Source organism: Neoarius graeffei, chromosome 14, assembly GCF_027579695.1.
Source record: "Neoarius graeffei isolate fNeoGra1 chromosome 14, fNeoGra1.pri, whole genome shotgun sequence".
Taxonomy (NCBI): Eukaryota; Metazoa; Chordata; class Actinopteri; order Siluriformes; family Ariidae; genus Neoarius; species Neoarius graeffei.
The window spans coordinates 65,124,151-65,145,904 of record NC_083582.1 but is presented as its reverse complement, the minus strand read 5'-3'; the positions used below and the strand labels follow the sequence as shown (position 1 = coordinate 65,145,904).

Here is a 21,754-nt window from a genome sequence, read left to right as displayed (position 1 = left end):
GGGCACCAGGATGGATCAAGCAGGTCCGAGGGGCAGAAAAAGCACCCCAAAACAAAAAAAAGGTCAATAGCAATTTCAAGATAATGCTTTTTTTCCCCTCTGTTATTAATCATACCTGCTGCTTAAAGGTAGTCAGAAATAGCTGGTGATGATTGAGTTACAAGGTGGACTAAATTAGTTTCAGTCTTTCACATCTTGTGAGCTCTCACAATTATTTTAAAATGGGGTTTTAAAGGTGTGAAGCCATCAAAAATAGCAATGGGGCTGTCTTTATCGCTTATTGCGCCATTAGTAGGTTTATTATGTATTAGCAGGTTACCCAGCGTTGCCCGGGTTCGGGGGGGCTCGGACATAATTTTTTTAGTATGTGATATACAATATATTCAAAACAAACAATTCTAGTTTTATATTCTTTATTAGAGCAACACAAATATAAGCTATATACATTTCTCCTGGGAAAATATTTTCACTTTGTAGATTTTTACATAGGCGGCACGGTGGTGTAGTGGTTAGCGCTGTCGCCTCACAGCAAGAAGGTCCAGGTTCACGCCCCGTGGCCGGCGAGGGCCTTTCTGTGTGGAGTTTGCATGTTCTCCCCGTGTCCGTGTGGGTTTCCTCCGGGTGCTCCGGTTTCCCCCACAGTCCAAAGACATGCAGGTTAGGTTAACTGGTGACTCTAAATTGACCGTAGGTGTGAGTGTGAATGGTTGTGTCTATGTGTCAGCCCTGTGATGGCCTGGTGACTTGTCCAGGGTGTACCCCGCCTTTCGCCCGTAGTCAGCTAGGATAGGCTCCAGCTTGCCTGTGACCCTGTAGAACAGAATAAAGCGGCTAGAGATAATGAGATGAGATGAGACAATAGTCATTGGGAAGGGTGGAGAGAAGATATCTACCAAGAAATGAAAGATACTTTGTTGCTACATATTTCTTACTTCATTCAAACATCCACCACTCAGGGGCCCACCGGGGACCCCCTGCGGCCCAAATATGGAACTTATGAGTTCTGCCAAATTGTGGCTATCTCCTATACCTACGTGCCAAGTTTAGTGAAGATCTGTCGAGAGTTTGTGTTGATAAATGTAATGTGAAAGGCATTGAGGGAGGGGGTGAGTGGATGTTGTGCCCCCCAGGGACCTCCCTGGGGCCTGTACATGAATTTTGCTCATATCTGCAAAATTCCGGGTCATCCCTGGACCTACTTGCCAAATTTGGTGATAATCTGTCGAGAAATGGTGACGTTAGCTCAAGACAAACAAACAAACATTGCTGCTTGTTATATAAAAAGAATACAATACATAATAAATATATATATGTAGATCAATAAGCTTAAATAATAGATTGTATAACTACGAACACTGGTGACAGCAGTTTCAATGAAATCAACATTGATGGCAGTATGACAGTGTTCTGCTCTTCCCATGACAGGCTGTAGAGATGCCCCTCTCAGGAACTCCGGCTCCTCCCAATATGAAGAAAAAGCCCTCTAAAATCATTACTGATCTCTCCAACATCACACAAAATGGTGAGTATACTTTATCTGTACATTTTAATGTATGTTTTATGCACATACTTACTTACATCAACCATAAAATTAAAACCACTGACAGGTTTAGTGAATTACATTGATTATCTCATTACAATGGCACATGTTAAAGGGTGGGATATATTAGGTAGCAACAGAACAGTCAGTTCTTGAAGAAGTTGATGTGTTGGAAGCAGGAAAAATGGCCAAGTGTAAGGATCTGAGCAACTTTGCAAGGGCCAAATTGTGATGGCTAGATAACTGGGTCTGAGCATCTCCAAAATGACACATCTTGTGGTGTGTTCCTGGTATGCATTGGTTAGTACCTACCAAAAGTGGTCCAAAGAAGGACAACCAGTGAACCAGGGACAGGGTCATGGGTGTTGAAGGCTCACTGATTCTCATGGGACACGAAGGCTAGCCCATATGGTCCAATCCCACAGAAGAGCTACTGTAGCACAAACTGCGAAAAAAAAACTGAATGCTGGCTAAAACAGAAAGGTATCAGCATGAACTTTGTTCAGCAGTTTGTGCTACAGTGGCTTTTCTGTGGGATTGGACCATATGGGTCCATATGGTATAGACCATATGGATATAATGGTGCTTGAAAGTTTGTGAACCCTTTAGAATTGTCTATATTTCTGCATAAATATGACCTAAAACATCATCAGATTTCCCCCAAAGTCCTAAAAGTAGATAAAGAGAGCCCAGTTAAACAAATGAGACAAAAATATTATACTTGGTCATTTATTTATTGAGGAAATTGATTTAATATTACATATCTGTGAGTGGCAAAAGTATGTGAACCTCTAGGATTAGCAGTTAATTTGGAGGTGAAATTAGAGTCAGGTGTTTTCAATCAATGGGATGACAATCAGGTGTGAGTGGGCACCCTGTTTTATTTAAAGAACAGGGATCTATCAAAGTCTGATCTTCACAACACATGTTTGTGGAAGTGTATCATGGCATGAACAAAGGAGATTTCTGAGGACCACAGAAAAATCGCTGTTGATGCTCATCAGGCTGGAAAAGGTTACAAAACCATCTCTAAAGAGTTTGGACTCCACCAATCCACAGTCAGACAGATTGTGTACAAATGGAGGAAATTCAAGACCATTGAAGACCAGGAGTGGTCGACCAACAAAGATCACTCCAAGGGCAAGGCATGTACGGTAATAGTTGGCGAGGTCACAAAGGACCCCAGGGTAACTTCTAAGCAATTGAAGGCCTTGCTCACATTGGCTAATGTTAATGTTCATGAGTCCACCATCAGGAGAACACTGAACAACAATGGTGTGCATGGCAGGGTTGCAAGGAGAAAGCCACTGCTCTCCAAAAAGAACATTGCTGTTCGTCTGCAGTTTGCTAAAGATCATGTGGACAAGCCAGAAGGCAATTGGAAAAATGTTTTGTGGACAGATGAGACAAAAATAGAACTTTTTGGTTTAAATAAAAAGCATTATGTTTGGAGAAAGGAAAACACTGCATTCCAGCATAAGAACCTTATTCCATAATGTGAAACATGGTGGTGGTAGTATCATGTTTGGGCCTGTTTTGCTGCATCTGGGCCAGGACAGCTTGCCATCATTGATGGAACAACAAATTCTGAATTATACCAGCAAATTCTAAAGGAAAATGTCAGGACATCTGTCCATGAACTGAATCTCAAGAGAAGGTGGGTCATGCAGCAAGACAACGATCCTAAGCACACAAGTCATTCTACCAAAGAATGGTTAAAGAAGAATAAAGTTAATGTTTTGGAATGGCCAAGTTAAAGTCCTGACCTTAATCCAATCGAAATGTTGTGGAAGGACCTGAAGCGAGCAGTTCATGTGAGGAAACCCACCAACATCCCAGAGTTGAAGCTGTTCTGCCGGTGTGCAGGACTGATCAACAGTTACTGGGAACGTTTAATTGTAGTTATTGCTGCACAAGGGGGTCACACCAGATACTGAAAGCAAAGGTTCACATACTTTTGCCACTCATAAATGACCAAGTATAATATTTTTGTCTCATTTGTTTAACTGGGTTCTCTTTATCTACTTTTAGGACTTGTGTGAAAATCTGATGATGTTTTAGGTCATATTTATGCAGAAATATAGAAAATTCTAAAGGGTTCACAAACTTTCAAGCACCACTGTACATGGTTAATATCTATGCAATGACGAGTTCATGAGTTATTCAAACAAGAGTAATGGGTGTGGAGATGGACGCAGAGCTGAACGAAGATTGTAACTACGATTAAATTTTACATAAATTTGAAATATGTTTTCTTACCAATACTTTGTCGCGCATACATGCATCGAGCATAATTTCTTGTTCAGACCACAGCTAATTGTTTGGATGCAAAGTGTCTATTTGCAAAGGTCAAGTTGTGCCATTTCATGTGATATGTGATCTCCTTTGCTGTCATGAAGACTTTCTAAGCAATTCAACTGAGAAAAAGGGATGTGCACTACTGATGTGTAAGTTGCTGTGGCTGTTTTCTTGCTAAAAACTGCACTCAGCAAGCTGAAATGTAAACTATAGGCTGATGGCACACGTTAAGATGATAAGATAGCAGTGTTATCTTAGGCTACATCCACACGACAACGGCAACGAGATGTTATTTAAAAATATATCGCGTCCAAATGGGCAACGATCAGTAAAATATCAGGTCCATATGGCAACGCAACGCTTGCTGAAAACGATGCAATACATATGCCACACCTCTAGGGGCACTGTAAGACGGTCCCTTCGGAGACACCAGAAAAATAGAAGAAGTAAGGACGCATGCGCATAAACTATTATGCGCGAGACTTCATATTAGCCACAAAGTCAGGAAAATCTGTTCGTAAAATTACATTATAATGACTAAATACAATGAAAAGTATTTTTCCAGTCTCACCTGTGAAAGGTAATCCCATGTGATCCCGTTTGGACGGTACAGTTAAACGCAGCTAATCTTTATTCTCCGCTTTGACCTATCCAATATGGCGGCGAGGATGACGTATGATTCTACGCGGAAGGCGGCGTCTTTAATGGTCCGGAATAAATTGAATACTACACGTTGATGGATTAATTTGTTGTTTCTCACCTGTGAAAGGTAATCCCATGTGATCTCGTTTGGACGGTAAACCTGTTGGTACAGTTAAACGCAGCACATGAATCTTTATTCTCCGATTTGACCTATCCAATATGGCGGCGAGGATGACGTATGATTCTACACGGAAGGCGGCGTCTTTAATGGTCCGGAATAAATTGAATGCTACACGTTGATGGATTAATTTGCTCTTCTACGCCCTTTTTGAGGAATGTATTGTAGGACTTACTGTAAACCAACATCTGAAGAGGTGAGATCGCTCCTTTTTTTCCCTATTTTTGCTGGCGGGATTGACTCTGCCCTAAGGGCAGAGTCTCTCTCTCTCTCTCTCTCTCTCTCTCTCTCTCTCTCTCTCTCTCACTTTGCACCATTACACAATAAATATTCACAGTGAAAATATTTTGTAAGCGCATTTCATGAACCAAGTTATAGGATTTGTTGACAACTCGCATCGAGTTCGTTACACTTCTACCCAGCGTGAAGCACTGACAGTCATGTGGTTGTGACGTCATTGTAAACAAATCCGTTCTACTCATCCAGACGACTTCACAACGGCAACGTTGCCAGATCTTTCCACTCTGGAACCCGTTCTCAAAAAGATTGCGTTTTGGGCACCCAAAACGCCGGTGCCGTGTGGACGCCAGGCCTAAACGATAAGCAATTGTATCGGAGTCACCTGAATCCGTTGCCGTGTGGACAGGGCCTAAGAGTTCCTGCAGTTTGGTCGAATTTTGTGTATTCTTACCCTGCTGTTAGTTAGAAAAGCATGTGCGTATCGAGCTGTGGGGTGACTTTAAACAGACTAGAGACAGAAATAAAACAAAGTGCAAATATAAATCTGTTTAAAAAAAGGTACAAAAATATTTTTAAACAAGTATATAGAAGAGGAAGTATGTTAACGGAGGATGATGAGGGATAAATAGAATAGGGATGATTGTTATATTAGAACTAACTTAGTATATGGTATATATGGTATATATTTATTTATGGGGATAGTTTATATATTCATATTTACAGGGATAGGTATGTAGTAGATATTTATTTTTGTAATTATATATTAATATAGATATTTATGATGTGTATATATGGTATATATATATATATATATATATATATATATATATATATATATATATATATATATATATATATATATATTTGTAATTATATATAGATATTTATGATGTGTATATATGGTATGTAGTATATATTTATTTTTGTAATTAAATATTTATATAGATATTTGTGAAGTGTATATATATGGTATGTGGCATATATTTATTTTTGTAATTATATAGATATTCATGAAGTGTATATATGGTATATATTTTTATAGGTGTATTAATGTAGTTTGGATTTCGGGGTAGTTAAAAAGGGGTGGGAAATTAAAAAAGAATTGTACTTCTTCCCACTCCATTTTCGAACAATGTGCGGTGTTTTGTAATGTCTTAGCTCTTTATGTTATTTTATTTATTTTTTGTTAATTTCTCATTTTCTTTCTTTTGTATGTACAAATAGTTACATACATTTTTTTATATATGTTCGAAATAAAAATAAATTCATTCATTCATTCAAAATTCATTCATTCATTCATTCATAGTTAGCAGTTGGCTTTTTTTAAATAACTGATGACTGTAAAATTAGACTGTAAGAACCTAGAAGCAATGTTGTAGTCGAGTCACTAAACCTCGAGTCTGAGTCCAGTCTCGAGTCCAGTGCTCAAGTCCGAGTCAAGTCCAAGTCATTAAAGAAAATTTCAAGTTGAGTCCGAGTCAAGTCCACGATTGATCGGAGTCGAATCCGAGAACAAGACTCCAACCGGACCATTTGACGGTGGCTGTTGCTGCCTTTATGTGAAAGAGTCTCTGCTACTGTGTTGGACTAACGTTACTGCTTGACTGCACCATTTTAGTTAATAGGCTACAGATAGAAAGCTTGTTCATCGCTCAGCAAGCCGCGCCCACTATCAACAGGGCAAATAACATGAGAAAGGGTTAACACTAGCTAGTTCATCAGTCAGCAAGCCCCGCTATCAACAGAGCAATGAACACAGCATGTCACTTCCTTCTCTGGGTGGAGTCTTGCGAAACGACAATTGAAGTTCGAGGTTGTCCCCGTCATCTCCTCGATAATTCTTCTACATATGGAACACATACCGGTAGCAGTGCATTTTTTCCCACTGCACGAGAAGTCTGTATAAGCAAAGCAGACAATCCTAGGGGCGTTCTCTCCAGGCATTTTAGCGCCAATAACGTTAGTTTGCTCCTGAACATGATGTATGAACAGGTGAATGTGCATTCTCTTGCACGAAATTAGTGTAAAAATTAATGTAGATATAAATATCTTATGCCAAATTATTATGGCATATTACAAAAAATAAAGAAAAAATCTGAGTCCTCGTCTCCAATTTACGAGTCCAAATGCAATTAATGAATGCACGAGTCCAAGTCATCAGTGCTCATGCCCAAGTCAAGTCACGAGTCCTTAAAATTAGGGCACGAGTCCTGGACTCGAGTACTACAAGTCTGCCTAGTAGTGGTTCAATTAAAAAAATAGCTTTACATTATATTCAGTGAGTGATACTTCTACAGGTATGAGAGTGGTGCTGCTGCTGTTTGGAGTGAAGGGGAGGACCAACTGTGCATTTCCTTGTTTCTGACAATAGGGGTGGACACCCCAAAACTTTCTGGTGATATACCACCCCCCTATTTTATTTATTTATTTATTTTAATTCTTACACATTGCACCTTTAAAAAGCGTGAGATTATTTTTGCTCTGCTTTTTTCCCCAGGAGTATTTATTTGCAGGAAAACAGGCACCATGTTCATAATTTCTTGTTCAGAGCTACAGCTGTGCAATATATCGTATTTTTATCACGATATCGATATTGGTGTCAAACGATATCAAAATTCATAATATCGATATGAAACGATTTTTTGTCATTTGTCGAAAGGGACGTGCACAATATTTCTACAATGGCAATAAAACAACAATAACATTGACGTGACAGTAAGGTAAAACGAACCCTTCTGTCCCCTAAGGCACACCGTAGCCTTGCATACGTCATCCATTCTACTCCCGCGATATCTCCGCAACAGTAAAAAATCAGTTCTTCTGTTTTCATACGTGTCGGGTGATTTGATATATTGATTTCTTAATATGTTGTTTGATTTGCTTGCTAATAGTTATAATAATACAATTAACATATATTTACGTCATATTTTTGGATGTGGGACTGGGTAATGTAAAAATGGCATCTACGGAAGAAAACAAGCACAACAATATTAGCACATATCCAGCTTGCTAGTTGTGTTAGATGTGTTAAACCGTGTGGATTTAAGTGGAATAATTGCGAGTCGTCCTGTGGTCAAGGCAGCGTTTTAAGGTAAGGCAATTTGGTTATTAATGTTGCCCGCCGCGGCATGTTGGGTTCATTTGATTTTGACTTGTGCATCTGCAGCTAGCATCATGCTTTGAAGTAGGTTCTGCTAAGGACGGGTTTATTGCGCGATGTAGACGGACTCAGATGTAATTACATTGTTTTTAAAATTCCGTGCGCTTAAAACGGTGTCCCCCTGCTAATCATGTAGCCCTAATCATGTGTTGCTTTTACTTTTCTTAATGGCGAGTGAAATATCTCTGCAAATGGTATTTCAATGCTGACATGCCGAAAAGATAGTGGAGTCCACATTTGGAAGATGAAGGAAGAGAAGCCTATTTTCATGTATGTTAATTCTTAAGGACTTGTCTCTATATTGTGCGTGTTTAATGTTGGTGTCTTAACAACACACAAGCTTACGTTGTAGTGTGTGTGTGTGTGTGAGAGAGAGATTTTATCCTTGGCTGGCTACGAGCCAGTGTGGACGTTATGCAGTAATCACTGGTAATACCAGCGCTGGCTCCATCCTCTGTGATCGGAAATGTTGAGTGAGGAGAACGTGAGCCTTGTGCAGGCTATAGGACCTATGCAAAGTACGCGCTTGCACAGTAAATAGTTTAAGTAAAAGGCGTTTCAGGGTACAACGGGAAGGGTTGACAGGTAGCCTATGAGGCCTGTACTATAAAAATGTGGCCCGGTGCCTCAGGTGTTGATGATCAGGGCTTTAAAAAAAGGTGTATAAATATCGTTTTAAAAATCGCGATATCGATATTTACTGAAAAAATCGTGATATTGATTTTTTCCAATATCGAGCAGCCCTATTCAGAGCACAGCTAATTGTTTGGATGTAAAGTGTCCATTTGCAAATTCAAACATATGTTCTGTCAATCTGCAGCATAATCAGTGCAACATAATTGTCATAGTACATATAGGGGACTGGAATAATCACTCAGTGGAGTGGCATCACATTTTAAATATATTGATCCAAAATAATGCTGATTTTCTTCCTAAAGTAGGTAAAATGTTACTGCATCTTGAAAGGTCTATAAATAATTCATCATACAGTATTTCAATAATTGGACACAAGTAATAATGTGAGTGTAGTCTGAATGAAAAAATGAGGAGTTGATCTAAAATGAGCTTTGTCCTCTGGTTCTTTTAAAAAAGAAATTCGAGAAAATTATCTCAGAGATGTTGTCCTGTGTGTGTGTGTGTGTGTGTGTGTGTGTGTGTGTGTGTGTGTGTTACAGAGAGATATGGAAGGAGATGTTCACTCTTGCCCTCTAATGGGCAATTCTGTGTGTGAGGTTGAGTGTCTGGAGGTTGATTAATGCTATCGGATGTGTCCACTTCATCAGCTGGACTCAGCACTCATAATGAGTTGTTGTCCTGTTTACAGGACACCATGGCTCCTGTAATGTCAGGACAAACAGCTCTTCTTTCGTACCCATCTAAATTATCTGACAAATCAGTGCCACTGAGCAGAGGTGGACAAAGTACCCAATTTCATTAGTCAAAGTACAGATCCCACTGGTCAAATATTACTCCGATACAAATGAAAGTTGTCCAGTCAAATTTTTACTTAAGTTAAAGTACTGAAGTACTTGCTTTTAAAAATACTTAAGTATTAAAAGTACATTTTCTGTCAACGCATTGTTCTATTATTGCCGCAGCACTTACAAAACCTAATGCCGTTACCAAAGACAGAAATGTGAATTCACAAAATGAACGCATGCTGTGCCATCATGGTGGTTTAACATTAAGCTAGCTAGTTAGTGAAGCACCACCTGACATGCTAGCAAACTTTTCAAACTCAAAATCATACTGGGTAGCTAACGCTACTAGAAAAGAAAGATTTCTACATTCTGTTTATTTGGCAAGATTATGCTAAAACATATTTCTGAAAGGACTTCCGATGAGGGGTGGCACAGTGGTGTAGTGGTTAGTGCTGTCGCCTCACAGCAAGAAGGTCCGGGTTCGAGCCCCGTGGCTGGCGAGGGCCTTTCTGTGCGGAGTTTGCATGTTCTCCCAGTGTCCGCGTGGGTTTCCTCCGGGTGCTCCGGTTTCCCCCACAGTCCAAAGACATGCAGGTTAGGTTAACTGGTGACTCTAAATTGAGCGTAGGTGTGAATGTGAGTGTGAATGGTTGTCTGTGTCTATGTGTCAGCCCTGTGATGACCTGGCAACTTGTCCAGGGTGTACCCCGCCTTTTGCCCATAGTCAGCTGGGATAGGCTCCAGCTTGCCTGCGACCCTGTAGAACAGGATAAAGCAGCTAGAGATAATGAGATGAGATGAGACTTCCGATGAGTTAATGCTATTCATGTTAGCGTAACTCCGTTTTTACATGCTAACTAACAGTGTCCAAGTTAACTAGCTATGTGTTAACATTAGCCGTGGACAAGGCTATGGCAAGTTGGCGGGAAAATCCATAGAAAGTCATTTGACTAACCAGACTGCATAGCTATTGTAACATTATCGCTAGCTCTAAAAGCACACACAACTTTGTTGTAAGCTTTCTCTTGGAATAAAACATTTATATACCTCAGTATGCTTCCGCAGGTCAGACGACTAGTTTTTGTAGACTGTGATGTGGTTCGTTTTTGGCAAACAAAGCAAACATTTAAAACGAAACAAATCTTTATTCCTTTCAGAAAACTGAAACATGGGTTCTAGGTATGGCCATGGGTGCATGCATTCCCCAGAAGAACCATCTCCTTCCATTCTGCCACCAACTGATCGTGTTAAATAATGCTGCTGAGAAATCATTGATCTTGATTTTATACAGTCTATGGATGTGACGTGACCCTAGTGATTATTGATATTCTGTCTCAATGTCAGCTGCGAAAAAATCAATCACATTTTAGAAAAGAAAAGAAAAAAACATCCACTTTCAAAGCTGCTTCATAGTAATGAGGACCTTGATAGAAATGTAGTGGAGTAAAAAGTACGATATTTGCCTTTCAAATGTAGTGAAGTTAAAGTCATAAGTTTCAAAAAAAAAAAAAGACTCAAGTAAAGTACAGATACTCAAAAAGTGTACTTAAGTACAGTAATCAAGTTAATGTACTTCGTTACTGTCCACCTTTGCCACTGAGATAGGGCTGGACATGAGCTGGTGTTCTAGGACTTCTAGCACCATTTCCCTCACATTGCCTCGGCTCTTTAAACCCTACACATTCCCTTTATTGCTCTTCTTCTCTTTACACTTACTCAGGATGTTCGGTCGATGCTGTATATGATGCATGAACCCATTTCAACCAGTTAAGCACTGTCGACCACAGGATCTGTGGGCTACAGACAAGGAAAAGGGTTTTTTTTCCTCTCACAATTTTTAAACAAGCTACAGGGTAAAGTTACTTTAACCTAAAGTGCATGCAACTACTCTGAAACCAGGACTCTTCATACAGCCTCAGAAGTACTGTAGTTTCCCTGCACAGCTGATGAACATCCTATTTCTCTGGAAATGCTGTTAACTACGTTCAATTTTTATACCATATCCGCTATTATTACTGAAGTACAATGCAGTTCAATTCAGTTCAGTTTTATTTAACAATGAACATTGTCACAAAGCAGCTTAACAGAAATATATAAAGTCTGAATATAGATTTTACATGTATCAATTTATACATTTATCTCTAATGAGGAAAGCTGAGGCAACGATTGCAAGGAAAAACTCCCTGAGACGACATGACGAAGAAACCTTGAGAGGAACCAGTCTCAAAAGGGAACCCATCCTCATCTGGGTGATAACAGACTATAGATGACTGGCTTCTATAACTGTGTGCTATATGGTCAAAAAATGTAACTGTGTAACCAGGAAATGCATTATAGTTTTAACATGAAGTCTGTTTTGTTGGTGGGATCAACTGTTCCTTGATGGAGACTTGAGTGCAAGCCAGTTACTGTACTTTATGGATGCACAGTTACTTTAGCATGACTAGTCTGGATATTAGCATGCCAGACTGCTGGAAGATTTAGTTTGATCTGATCAGCTACCAGCTGCCGAAAGTCATTCATACATTCATGATGTGTACCGCTTATCCACTGAGGGACACAGGGAGCTGGAGCCAATCCTAGCTGACTTCAAGTGAGAGGCAGGGTACAGATAGACAGACAGACAGCTATTCACACTCACATTCACACCTATGGGCAATTTAAGTCAAGTCAAGTGTATTTGTGTTGCGCTTTTAACAATAGACATTGTCGCAAAGCAGCTTTACGGAAAAATATCAATTTTAAACATCCATCCATTATCTGTAGCCACTTATCCTGTTCTACAGGATTGCAGGCAAGCTGGAGCCTATCCCAGCTGACTATGGGCGAGAGGTGGGGTACACCCTGGGCAAGTTGCCAGATCATTGCAGGGCTAACACAGAGACAAACAACCATTCACACTCACATTCACACCTACGGTCAATTTAGAGCCACCAATTAACCTAACCTGCATGTCTTTGGACTGTGGGGAAAACCGAAGCACCCGGAGGGAACCCACGCAGACACAGGGAGAACATGATCCGCACGGAAAGGCCCCAGTCGGCCGCTGGGCTTGAACCCAGAACCTTCTTGCTGTGAGGCGACAGTGCTAACCACTACACCACTGTGCTACCCAATGAGCAAGCCTGAGGTGACTGTGGCAAGGAAACCCCCCCCTCCCAAGACAACATGAGGAAGAAACCTTCAGAGCAACCAGACTCAAAAAGGAACCCATCCTCATTTGGGTGATAACAGATTTAGAGTAACTAGTTGACCTAGTGCATGTCTTTGGACTGTGGGAGGAAACCAGAACACCCAGAGGAAACCCATGCAAACACCAAAGCACACAGAAAGGCCCCAGTCGGCCAGCAGGTTTGAACCCAGAACATTCTTACTGTGAGGCAGCAGTTGGGCGGCACGGTGGTGTAGTGGTTAGTACGGTCACCTCACAGAAAGAAGGTTCTGGGTTTGAACCCAGCGGCCAGCAAGGGCCTTTCTGTGTGGAGTTTGCATGTTCTCCCTGTGTCTGCGTGGGTTTCCTCTGGGTGCTCTGGTTTCCCCCACAATCCAAAGACATGTGGTTAGGTTAATGTGGGATGGCCTTGGGCTGAGGTGCCCTCGAGTGAGGCACTGAACTCCCAACTGCTCCCTGAGCACTGTTAGCATGGCTGCTCTGGGTGTGTGTGTGTTCACTGCTTCAGATGGGTTAAATGCAGAGAGGAAATTTCACAAGTGTGTGATGAATAAAGTTGTGCTTGCTTTCTTTCTTTCAGTGCCTCACTGCTGTGTTATTTTCTTATTTAAAACAAAAAAACAAAAACCTTTCCATGATGTAGTCAAAAAGTCAAGTCCCTCTCATGCCAGAATCTGGTCTTCCCAGGCAGTCTCCTGTCCCAGTACTAACCAACTCTTTATGGTGGGGTTTACATTAGACCGTATCAGCGGATCATCAGATTAACGTTTTTAAAACGATTAGTGTGTACACAGCAACACCAATACACGATTCGCGTGCACACAGCAACACCAATACACGGATACGCTCGGCTCCGCAGGCATCCTGCGCTCCAAATCACTCCGCCCTGAACAGCGAGTGCCCTCTGGAGGGTGCGCACTCCGGCCCTGCGCAGCTCACAGAGCGCGCGAGTGGAGCGCACGAGCAGTGATTCGGGACTGAGCCGCTGTGTGTGTGATCTCAGTGCATGTCGGGCATGCGTGTCACTTACCACTTGCAAGTGGAAGTTATGATTGCCTAAAGACAATCATAACTACACAATGGGCAGTATTTGCATCAGTATTTGCAGTATTTTCATACTTTTATACTCTTTAATGAAAGGTGATACAAGGCGGAAGTCCACGCCGTTTTTCAGCAGTCGCGTCACATGACCAACGCCAGCGAATCAGGAAGGTGGATGTCACAGTGACATTGTCCAATGACGACGCCAGCTAGAGCTCAGCACAGCGTATCCGCGTATTCTCAATGTTTACACAGCACCGGACCAGACACGATCTGGATTGAATACGTGGACCCTGGCGGATTCCCGTTTCCCGGCGTTTCCAGGCGTTTTAATGTAAATGGACAGTGCATCCGCGAAGAAAACGAGACAGATACGGTCTAATGTAAACTTGGCCTAAGGCATATGGGTGCAGTGCTGATCTCCATTTCTATAGCCCTCGGCCTCTCGTCTATACAGCTCAGGTTACAGTGCGGGGCTGGTCCTCTGGTAACCGCGAGAGTTCGACTTCCCCACTCACATCTGTATTGCAGCGTGCCTTGCCAGACAGTAGTAGGTACCATTTTTATGATGGCCTTTGGTATGACCCGATCACGAGTAGAACTCGCGGTCTCCCAGTAGAGAGGCGGACACACTAACCACTCGGCTAACTCGCGGGCCATGATGTAGCATTAGCATTAATTCAGAAACTGTTTCCATCTACCAGCTTGACTTAGCCTGTGTTTTAGCAACTGGTAACTGGTCAGAATGAGCTGGATTTTTCAACAGGGAAGATACAACATCATCTCCAGCTAAGCTAAAGACTCCACAAAAGAATATTAGGGTATCAAATTTGACCATCCATTGTTATACCACACTTCTGTGAGTCAAGATGCTCTTCTGTGTATAAACAGTACCAAGCTATCAAGCATCAAAATACATACTTTACCTAGCTATCTGGGGCACTAGATAGCTAGTTAAGCTATGCTTGCTAGTCCAGAACCAGATCCACAGAAGCATTGCGGTTAAACTTGGACAGAGTAACATGGGGACAGTGACGATAAAGGTAATAATAAAAAGATACCAATAAAAAAAAAATCCACACAAGGGCCAGGCTAGGAGCCTAGGCAGCTGTCCATGCAACCTAAAGCATCAGCCGTTTTTGACAGCAAGCCATTTGTGGTTTTATATAGTGGGTTTATATAGCAGTGGTCCTGTTTTAAAAATGGCATAGCCTAAAGCCAGAGACACCTACCCTGAGCTTGTGAAACACCTTTCAATTTGTTCTGGCATTGTTTCTAACACAGTTAATATTCCACTGTAACTTTTTATTTGTAAAAATTACAAAGCAGTATATGTTCCCTTGTGTGAGCTTGCACAGCTAAATCACATTTAAAGTCATGTTTTATGCAGCACTCAGCATAGCATCCTTCTCTTCGGCATCAGCTCTGGCATGACTCCAGGGTTTATTGCTGATTTCACACAGGAGAATGAATAAATTGTGCTGCTTGATGACACGGTAGTGCACCTTTGGTCCTGTAAAATGGATCAGATCCTTTTATTGCAAAATAAAAAGAAATATATCTTTCACGTTAAGCACTTCTGAGCTTTAAAGGCCTTTGTGAATTATTGTGTGTTCTTACACACACTGCTGGACATCATGTGCAGTCTGGGCTTTGGTCCGATTCAGCAGCTATTCACCCATCAGGGTGTTCTCAGTGACAGCCTTCAAGCTAAAAGCCCCAAAGGAACTGATTTATTTTCTGCTTTAAATGGCGGCTGAAGCAAAAACAGACAGTGAAAAAATCTTTTTTTTTTTCAAAACATTCCCAGAGGAAGAGGAAAAAGATATCACCCAGCTTGACCTCGGGACTAAGATTAAGACGCCTAAGGAAGTGATGCTGGAGGAGCTGTCTCTGATGAAAGGCAAAGGCTCAAAGATGTTCAGAATGAGGCAGCAGAGAGTGGATAAGTTCATCATGAGTGCTGAGAACCCGGTAAGCCTGCTCAAGAGAACAGAGACTCTGTAGGGCAGAGTTACAAACAAAAGATTGAATGTACAGTATGTCCTGTAAAATGGAGAAAATTAACTCATCCGGAGTATCACACATATAATTGTGTTTGAATCACTCATGCTGAAAGGGCCACCTTGCCTTTCATGCAATTACTATAATCCTCATTAAAACTCTGTTTCAGTCTGTTATGACATACTAATTAGCTTTTTTCTTTCCTTACCATTTTCCAGCAAAACCTCCAGAACCTGGCACCTTCTGTAAACTGTGAAAAGACCCCACCCCAGACCCTCCCCAAACCAGAACCACCAAAAGGTAAACTACATGCCCTTCCAGTGAATTTATGGCACAGGTTATGAATGAGATAATAACAGGTACACTCTCAGAAAACAAAGTATATCATTGTACCTTTAGGGACACAACGGGTTGTCGTTGTGGCAGTACCCTCTAAGGCAGTGTTTCTCAACCACTGGGCTGAAGCGCCATCTAGTGGGCCGTGAAATTTTTTTTTCAAGTTGAAGCTAACTTTTACTCGTAGTAGGGTACAATTGCTGGGTTGCATCCGACGTCACATCCGCCTCATTAATCTATGGTCACACTACAGCTCGCGATGCTTCACGATGAACATGATGCATTTTGGTGGTGCGCATCACGTGGCGATATACACGTGAGCTAAAAGTTGTGGTCACACAGCAGGTGAACACTTGACTGTTGCGCCTTTGCGCGCTTGAGTCTGGTGCGGTTCAAGCAGCCGTGCACGCTCACGGAGTGCGTTGTGCGTGCACTTGAGACCCAGTCAGTATGGGAAACACCTGATACTGATTTGAGCGCACATCAGCATGCACAGATACGGAAGCTGTTTTCACAGAAGCTTTGCGAAGCATTATCATTCTCACTGTCACGTTTGTTTCTAGCCATGTTTATAACACTGTTTAAATACTCTGCTTTATGATTCTACTTTCTGTTTTGCTTTCGTTTGTGTTGTTTTTGTAACTATCACATCTGCTAATAAATACTCTTCCTGCACTTAGATCCGTCTACTGCCGTCTATCTTGTAGTGTCCTGATCCCCAGATCTTTAACCCAGCTACATATAAAAAGTTGTATGCCTCCATGCTCTTCCAGGTTTTCATCTGTGTGTCCATGTAGAACGATGTCTGCAGCACCAGGTACAGTTAGGTCCATATATATTTGGACACAAGTTTTGTTTTTTTACCTGTTTACTGAAACATATTCAAGTTATAGTTATATAATGGACATGGACATAAAGTCCAGACTTTCAGCTTTCATTTGAGGGTATCCACATTAAAATTGGATGAAAGGTTTAGGAGTTTCAGCTCCTTAACATGTGCCACCCTGTTTTTAAAGGGACCAAAAGTAATTGGACAATTGACTCAAAGGCTATTTCATGGGCAGGTGTGGGCAATTCCTTCGTTATGTCATTCTCAATTAAGCAGATAAAGGGCCTGGAGTTTATTTGAGGTGTTGTGCTTGCATTTGGAAGATTTTGCTGTGAAGAAAACAAAGGAGCTCTCCATGCAGGTGAAACAAGCCATCCTTAAGCTGCGAAAACAGAAAAAACCCATCTGAGAAATTGCTACAATATTAGGAGTGGCAAAATCTACAGTTTGGTACATCCTGAGAAAGAAAGAAAGCACTGGTGAACTCATCAATGCAAAAAGACCTGGACGCTCACAGAAGACAACAGTGGTGGATGATCGCAGAATAATTTCCATGGTGAAGAGAAACCCCTTCACAACAGCCAACCAAGTGAACAACACTCTCCAGGAGGTAGGTGTATCAATATCCAAATCTACCATAAAGAGAAGACTGCATGAAAGTAAATACAGAGGGTTCACTGCACGGTGCAAGCCACTCATAAGCCTCAAGAATAAAAAGGCTAGATTGGACTTTGCTAAAAAACATCTAAAAAAGCCAGCACAGTTCTGCAAGAACATTCTTTGGACAGATGAAACCAAGATCAACCTCTACCAGAATGATGGAAAGAAAAAAGTATGGTGAAGGCGTGGTACAGCTCATGATCCAAAGCATACCACATCATCTGTAAAACACGGCGGAGGCAGTGTGATGGCTTGGGCATGCATGGCTGCCAGTGGCACTGGGTCACTAGTGTTTACTGATGATGTGACACAGGACAGAAGCAGCCGGATGAATTCTGAGGTATTCAGAGACATACTGTGTGCTCAAATCCAGCCAAATGCAGCCAAACTGATTGGTCGGCGTTTCATAATACAGATGGACAATGACCCAAAACATAAAGCCAAAGCAACCCAGGAGTTTATTAAAGCAAAGAAGTGGAATATTCTTGAATGGCCAAGTCAGTCACCTGATCTCAACCCAATTGAGCATGCATTTCACTTGTTAAAGTCTAAACTTCAGACAGAAAGGCCCACAAACAAACAGCAACTGAAAACCGCTGCAGTAAATGCCTGGCAGAGCATTAAAAAGGAGGAAACACAGCGTCTGGTGATGTCCATGAGTTCAAGACTTCAGGCAGTCATTGCCAACAAAGGGTTTTCAACCAAGTATTAGAAATGAACATTTTATTTACAATTATTTAATTTGTCCAATTACTTTTGAGCCCCTGAAATGAAGGGATTGTGTTTAAAAAATGTTTTAGTTCCTCACATTTTTATGCAATCATTTTGTTCAACCCACTGAATTAAAGCTGAACGTCTGAACTTCATCTGCATCTGAATTGTTTTGTTCAAAATTCATTGTGGTAATGTACAGAACCAAAATTAGAAAAATGTTGTCTCTGTCCAAATATTTATGGACCTAACTGTAGTTTGAGATCTCGGGGAACTCAACGGATGGATAATTTTCCGACTCGTAGGAAAAATCCTTCTTTGTTAGTGTGTAAGGATCTAATCCCATTGAGTGGTTTCTATATCCACTTCTTTTGAGTGTACTTCTTGGTTTTAATAACTTGCTTGTTTGCTGAACACAAACATGGCAATAAGTTCTTGTGTTAATGGACCAGACTCCACTTTTGGATCATTAATCCCTTTTGACTGAGAATGCCCTGCATGCATGGTTTGGCTTCTGGTACATCCATACAATTTTAAATACAATACCTACAATTAATAACAGTTTGTTTTTATTGCATTTATTTAATTCCTGGGCTCCCATCTGTAACAGGGAGTGATGTTGCATCCCATTAATACACTTTACAATAGATTATTAGGTTCTAATAGAATAGATGAGCCAAAATAATTGGGGATCTTTTTTAATGGGCCCCAACTCATTACAAGTATGACTAGGTGGGCCTGAAAGTAGAAAAGGTTGAGAACCCCTGCTCTAAGGTACTTATTTGTACCTTTTATATACTGACTGGGTACCTTTTTGGCCCTAAAAAGAGACACATAGATACCTTGAAGTCCAGTAATGACCCACAGGAGGTACATTAGTGTAGATTTTACCTTGGGGGACAGAAATAGACTCCTACTGTACCCCTATGTCTGACAGTGTAGGTCCTATATGGTTACGAAATAATTTAACGTGTCACTTGATACTTTCACTTATTATTTTTAACAGATGAAGTAGAACCTGAGACTGAGAAGGAGACAAAGATCTGTGAGAATGTTAAAACATATATCTCACCATGGGAACGTGCTATGAAAAATGATGATGAGCTCAAAGCCACCCTGAAGCCACAAACGCCAGGGCCTCATGTGCACAAGGACCTGCCTCAGTACAAGAGTTTCAATAGGTACATATTATACTCTGAATTTCGAACAGGAAGTTGAAGGATTGCGTATAACCTAATCCCAAGGAGTGGTTTAGTTTCTAATTACAGTTAAATATAACCCAGTTTCTGCACTTCACCTTATAGAACAGCGTTGCCTTTTGGAGGATTCGACAAGGCATGTGACCTGCTGACCTTCAAGATCCCTGTGATCAAGGTCGCGTCTGAAGAGCCAAAGCCACATTCAGTGTTCCAGTGTGACATCAACTCTCGACCATCTTTCAACCGTACTCCTATTGGCTGGGCATGCGGCGAAGAGCCCAGCGTCCCTCTGACTCTGGAGCCCGTCCTCTTTGAAGAAGAGACTGAAGACTTCTGAGAACCATGTTCTGCTCATTCATGAAGGCTACAGTATATCTAGCTCAGGTCAACTTAAATCATTATTGTAGTGGTAAAGATACAGTACTGTAATGTCTTAGGCACATGTAAAGAAATGCTGGAGACCAAAAATGGCTTAAAAATAATGAAATGAAATGTTTCAACATTAAAAAATACTATAAACAGTAAGCAGTAAGCCATAATAAATGAAACAAAGTCAATATTTGGTGTCAGACGACCCTTTGCTTAAAAAAAAAGGTCGTCTCAGGTACAATGAGTGCAGTTTGATAAGGAAATGAGCTGTAGGTTTGACTGAGCATCTTGCAGAACCAGCCACAGTTCTTCTGGACACTTTGACGGTCACACTTACTTCTTAATTTTGCACCAAAACCCAGTAGCCTTCATTATGTTTTCTTTTTTAATCTGAAAAGTGGGCTCTTACGGAATATGCTGCTCAGATACAAACATTTTTTCTGTAACATTCAATTTTGTGCTAGAAAACAAACATCTGGAACTCTAAAATGTTTTTGTACCGACTCGATAATGTGCAAGTCATAAAATAGAAATTTATAGCACAAAGTCTGAATAAAAAAAACAAAAAAAAACAGGGTGCCTAAGACTTTAGCACAGTAATGTATTTGCCAGATCTCTTGGATATTGGCAGCTATGAGGGTAAAAGCCAATACATTTCAACATTGTATGGTAATGTAGAAATGAGATGTCAATAAAACAAGACATAACTAAGTGGAGCCACTTCATAATATGAGTTTGCTTAAAAATGTCAAAAAAAAAAATCATGGCAGAAGCCTTGTGTTCATTACCGTGAATTATCTTTCAATACATAAATAAAAGGAAATTAATTCTATACATTTTTCAGGATTATTTTTTAAATTATTTGCTTGTTTTTGTCATTAGTGGTCCAAGTGCAAGACATCAAGGATCACACCTGCTCTAACACCATTCAGTACAGACTGATAAAGTGATAAACACTGGTGCTAGATTGCTCCTGTCCTGCACATTTTAGTGTTTTCCCTGCACGAGCACACCTACTTCAACTCAGGAGGCTGTTAATTAACCAATTGGTTGAGTTATTTGTGTTAGAGCAAGGAAAACATGAAAATCTGCAGGAACAGGGTTATTGGGAGCCTGTGGCACATCATTATAACCTTCCATTGACATCCTGTAATTATTAATGCAGCTAATTAATGTTATGTTACACCTAAATCTAACCCTAACGTTAACCTCAGGAACCAAAATGAAACGTTTGTTTGTTTGTTTGTTTGTTTGTTTGTTTGTTTGTTTGTTTGTTTAAATGCATGCACACAAAAAGAGGAAAGCCAGTCAACGACCTACCTGAGTCCCCTCAAGGAGATGGTTTTAATAGTTTAAAACAGCAACAATCACAACAAAAATCTGTGACATTTATTGTTTTTTTCCCTTTAAAAAAAGATTTAAGGATTGAAGAAGATATTTGATCACTCAGTCAAGAATACGGCTCAAGTAGGTTTGGAATATTTTGTTTATGTGTCAAAGATTGAGCATATAAAACGAAAAAGAATGACAAATTGACATTATGATAATAACAGATTGTGTCTTTGAGATTCAAGGAATAATTGATTGCTACAGGATTGAATAAATAATATTACAACCCCGATTCCAAAAAAGTTGGGACAAAGTACAAATTGTAAATAAAAACGGAATGCAATAATTTACAAATCTCAAAAACTGATATTGTATTCACAATAGAACATAGACAACATATCAAATGTCGAAAGTGAGACATTTTGAAATTTCATGCCAAATATTGGCTCATTTGAAATTTCATGACAGCAACACATCTCAAAAAAGTTGGGACAGGGGCAATAAGAGGCTGGAAAAAGTTAAAGGTACAAAAAAGGAACAGCTGGAGGACCAAATTGCAACTCATTAGGTCAATTGGCAATAGGTCATTAACATGACTGGGTATAAAAAAGAGCATCTTGGAGTG

General features: G+C 40.6%; 1 protein-coding gene across 1 annotated transcript; it reads left to right on the top strand.

Moving 5' to 3' along the window:
- Window positions 1-1,434: 1,434 nt before the first annotated feature.
- Window positions 1,435-19,768, top strand: myoz1b (myozenin 1b). The gene is made up of 5 exons (XM_060938880.1): window positions 1,435-1,522; window positions 15,503-15,666; window positions 15,915-15,996; window positions 19,239-19,413; window positions 19,537-19,768. The coding sequence occupies exons 1-5, from the start codon at window positions 1,435-1,437 to the stop codon at window positions 19,766-19,768; spliced, it is 741 nt and encodes a 246-aa protein (XP_060794863.1).
- Window positions 19,769-21,754: the final 1,986 nt, after the last annotated feature.

Coding starts and splice junctions, on each gene's coding strand:
- myoz1b (XM_060938880.1), top strand. CDS start 1,435: ATGCCCCTCTCAGGAACTCCGGCTCCTCCCAATATGAAGAAAAAGCCC. Junction 15,667..15,914: donor TCATGAGTGCTGAGAACCCG/GTAAGCCTGCTC, acceptor ACCATTTTCCAG/CAAAACCTCCAGAACCTGGC. Junction 15,997..19,238: donor CAAACCAGAACCACCAAAAG/GTAAACTACATG, acceptor TATTTTTAACAG/ATGAAGTAGAACCTGAGACT.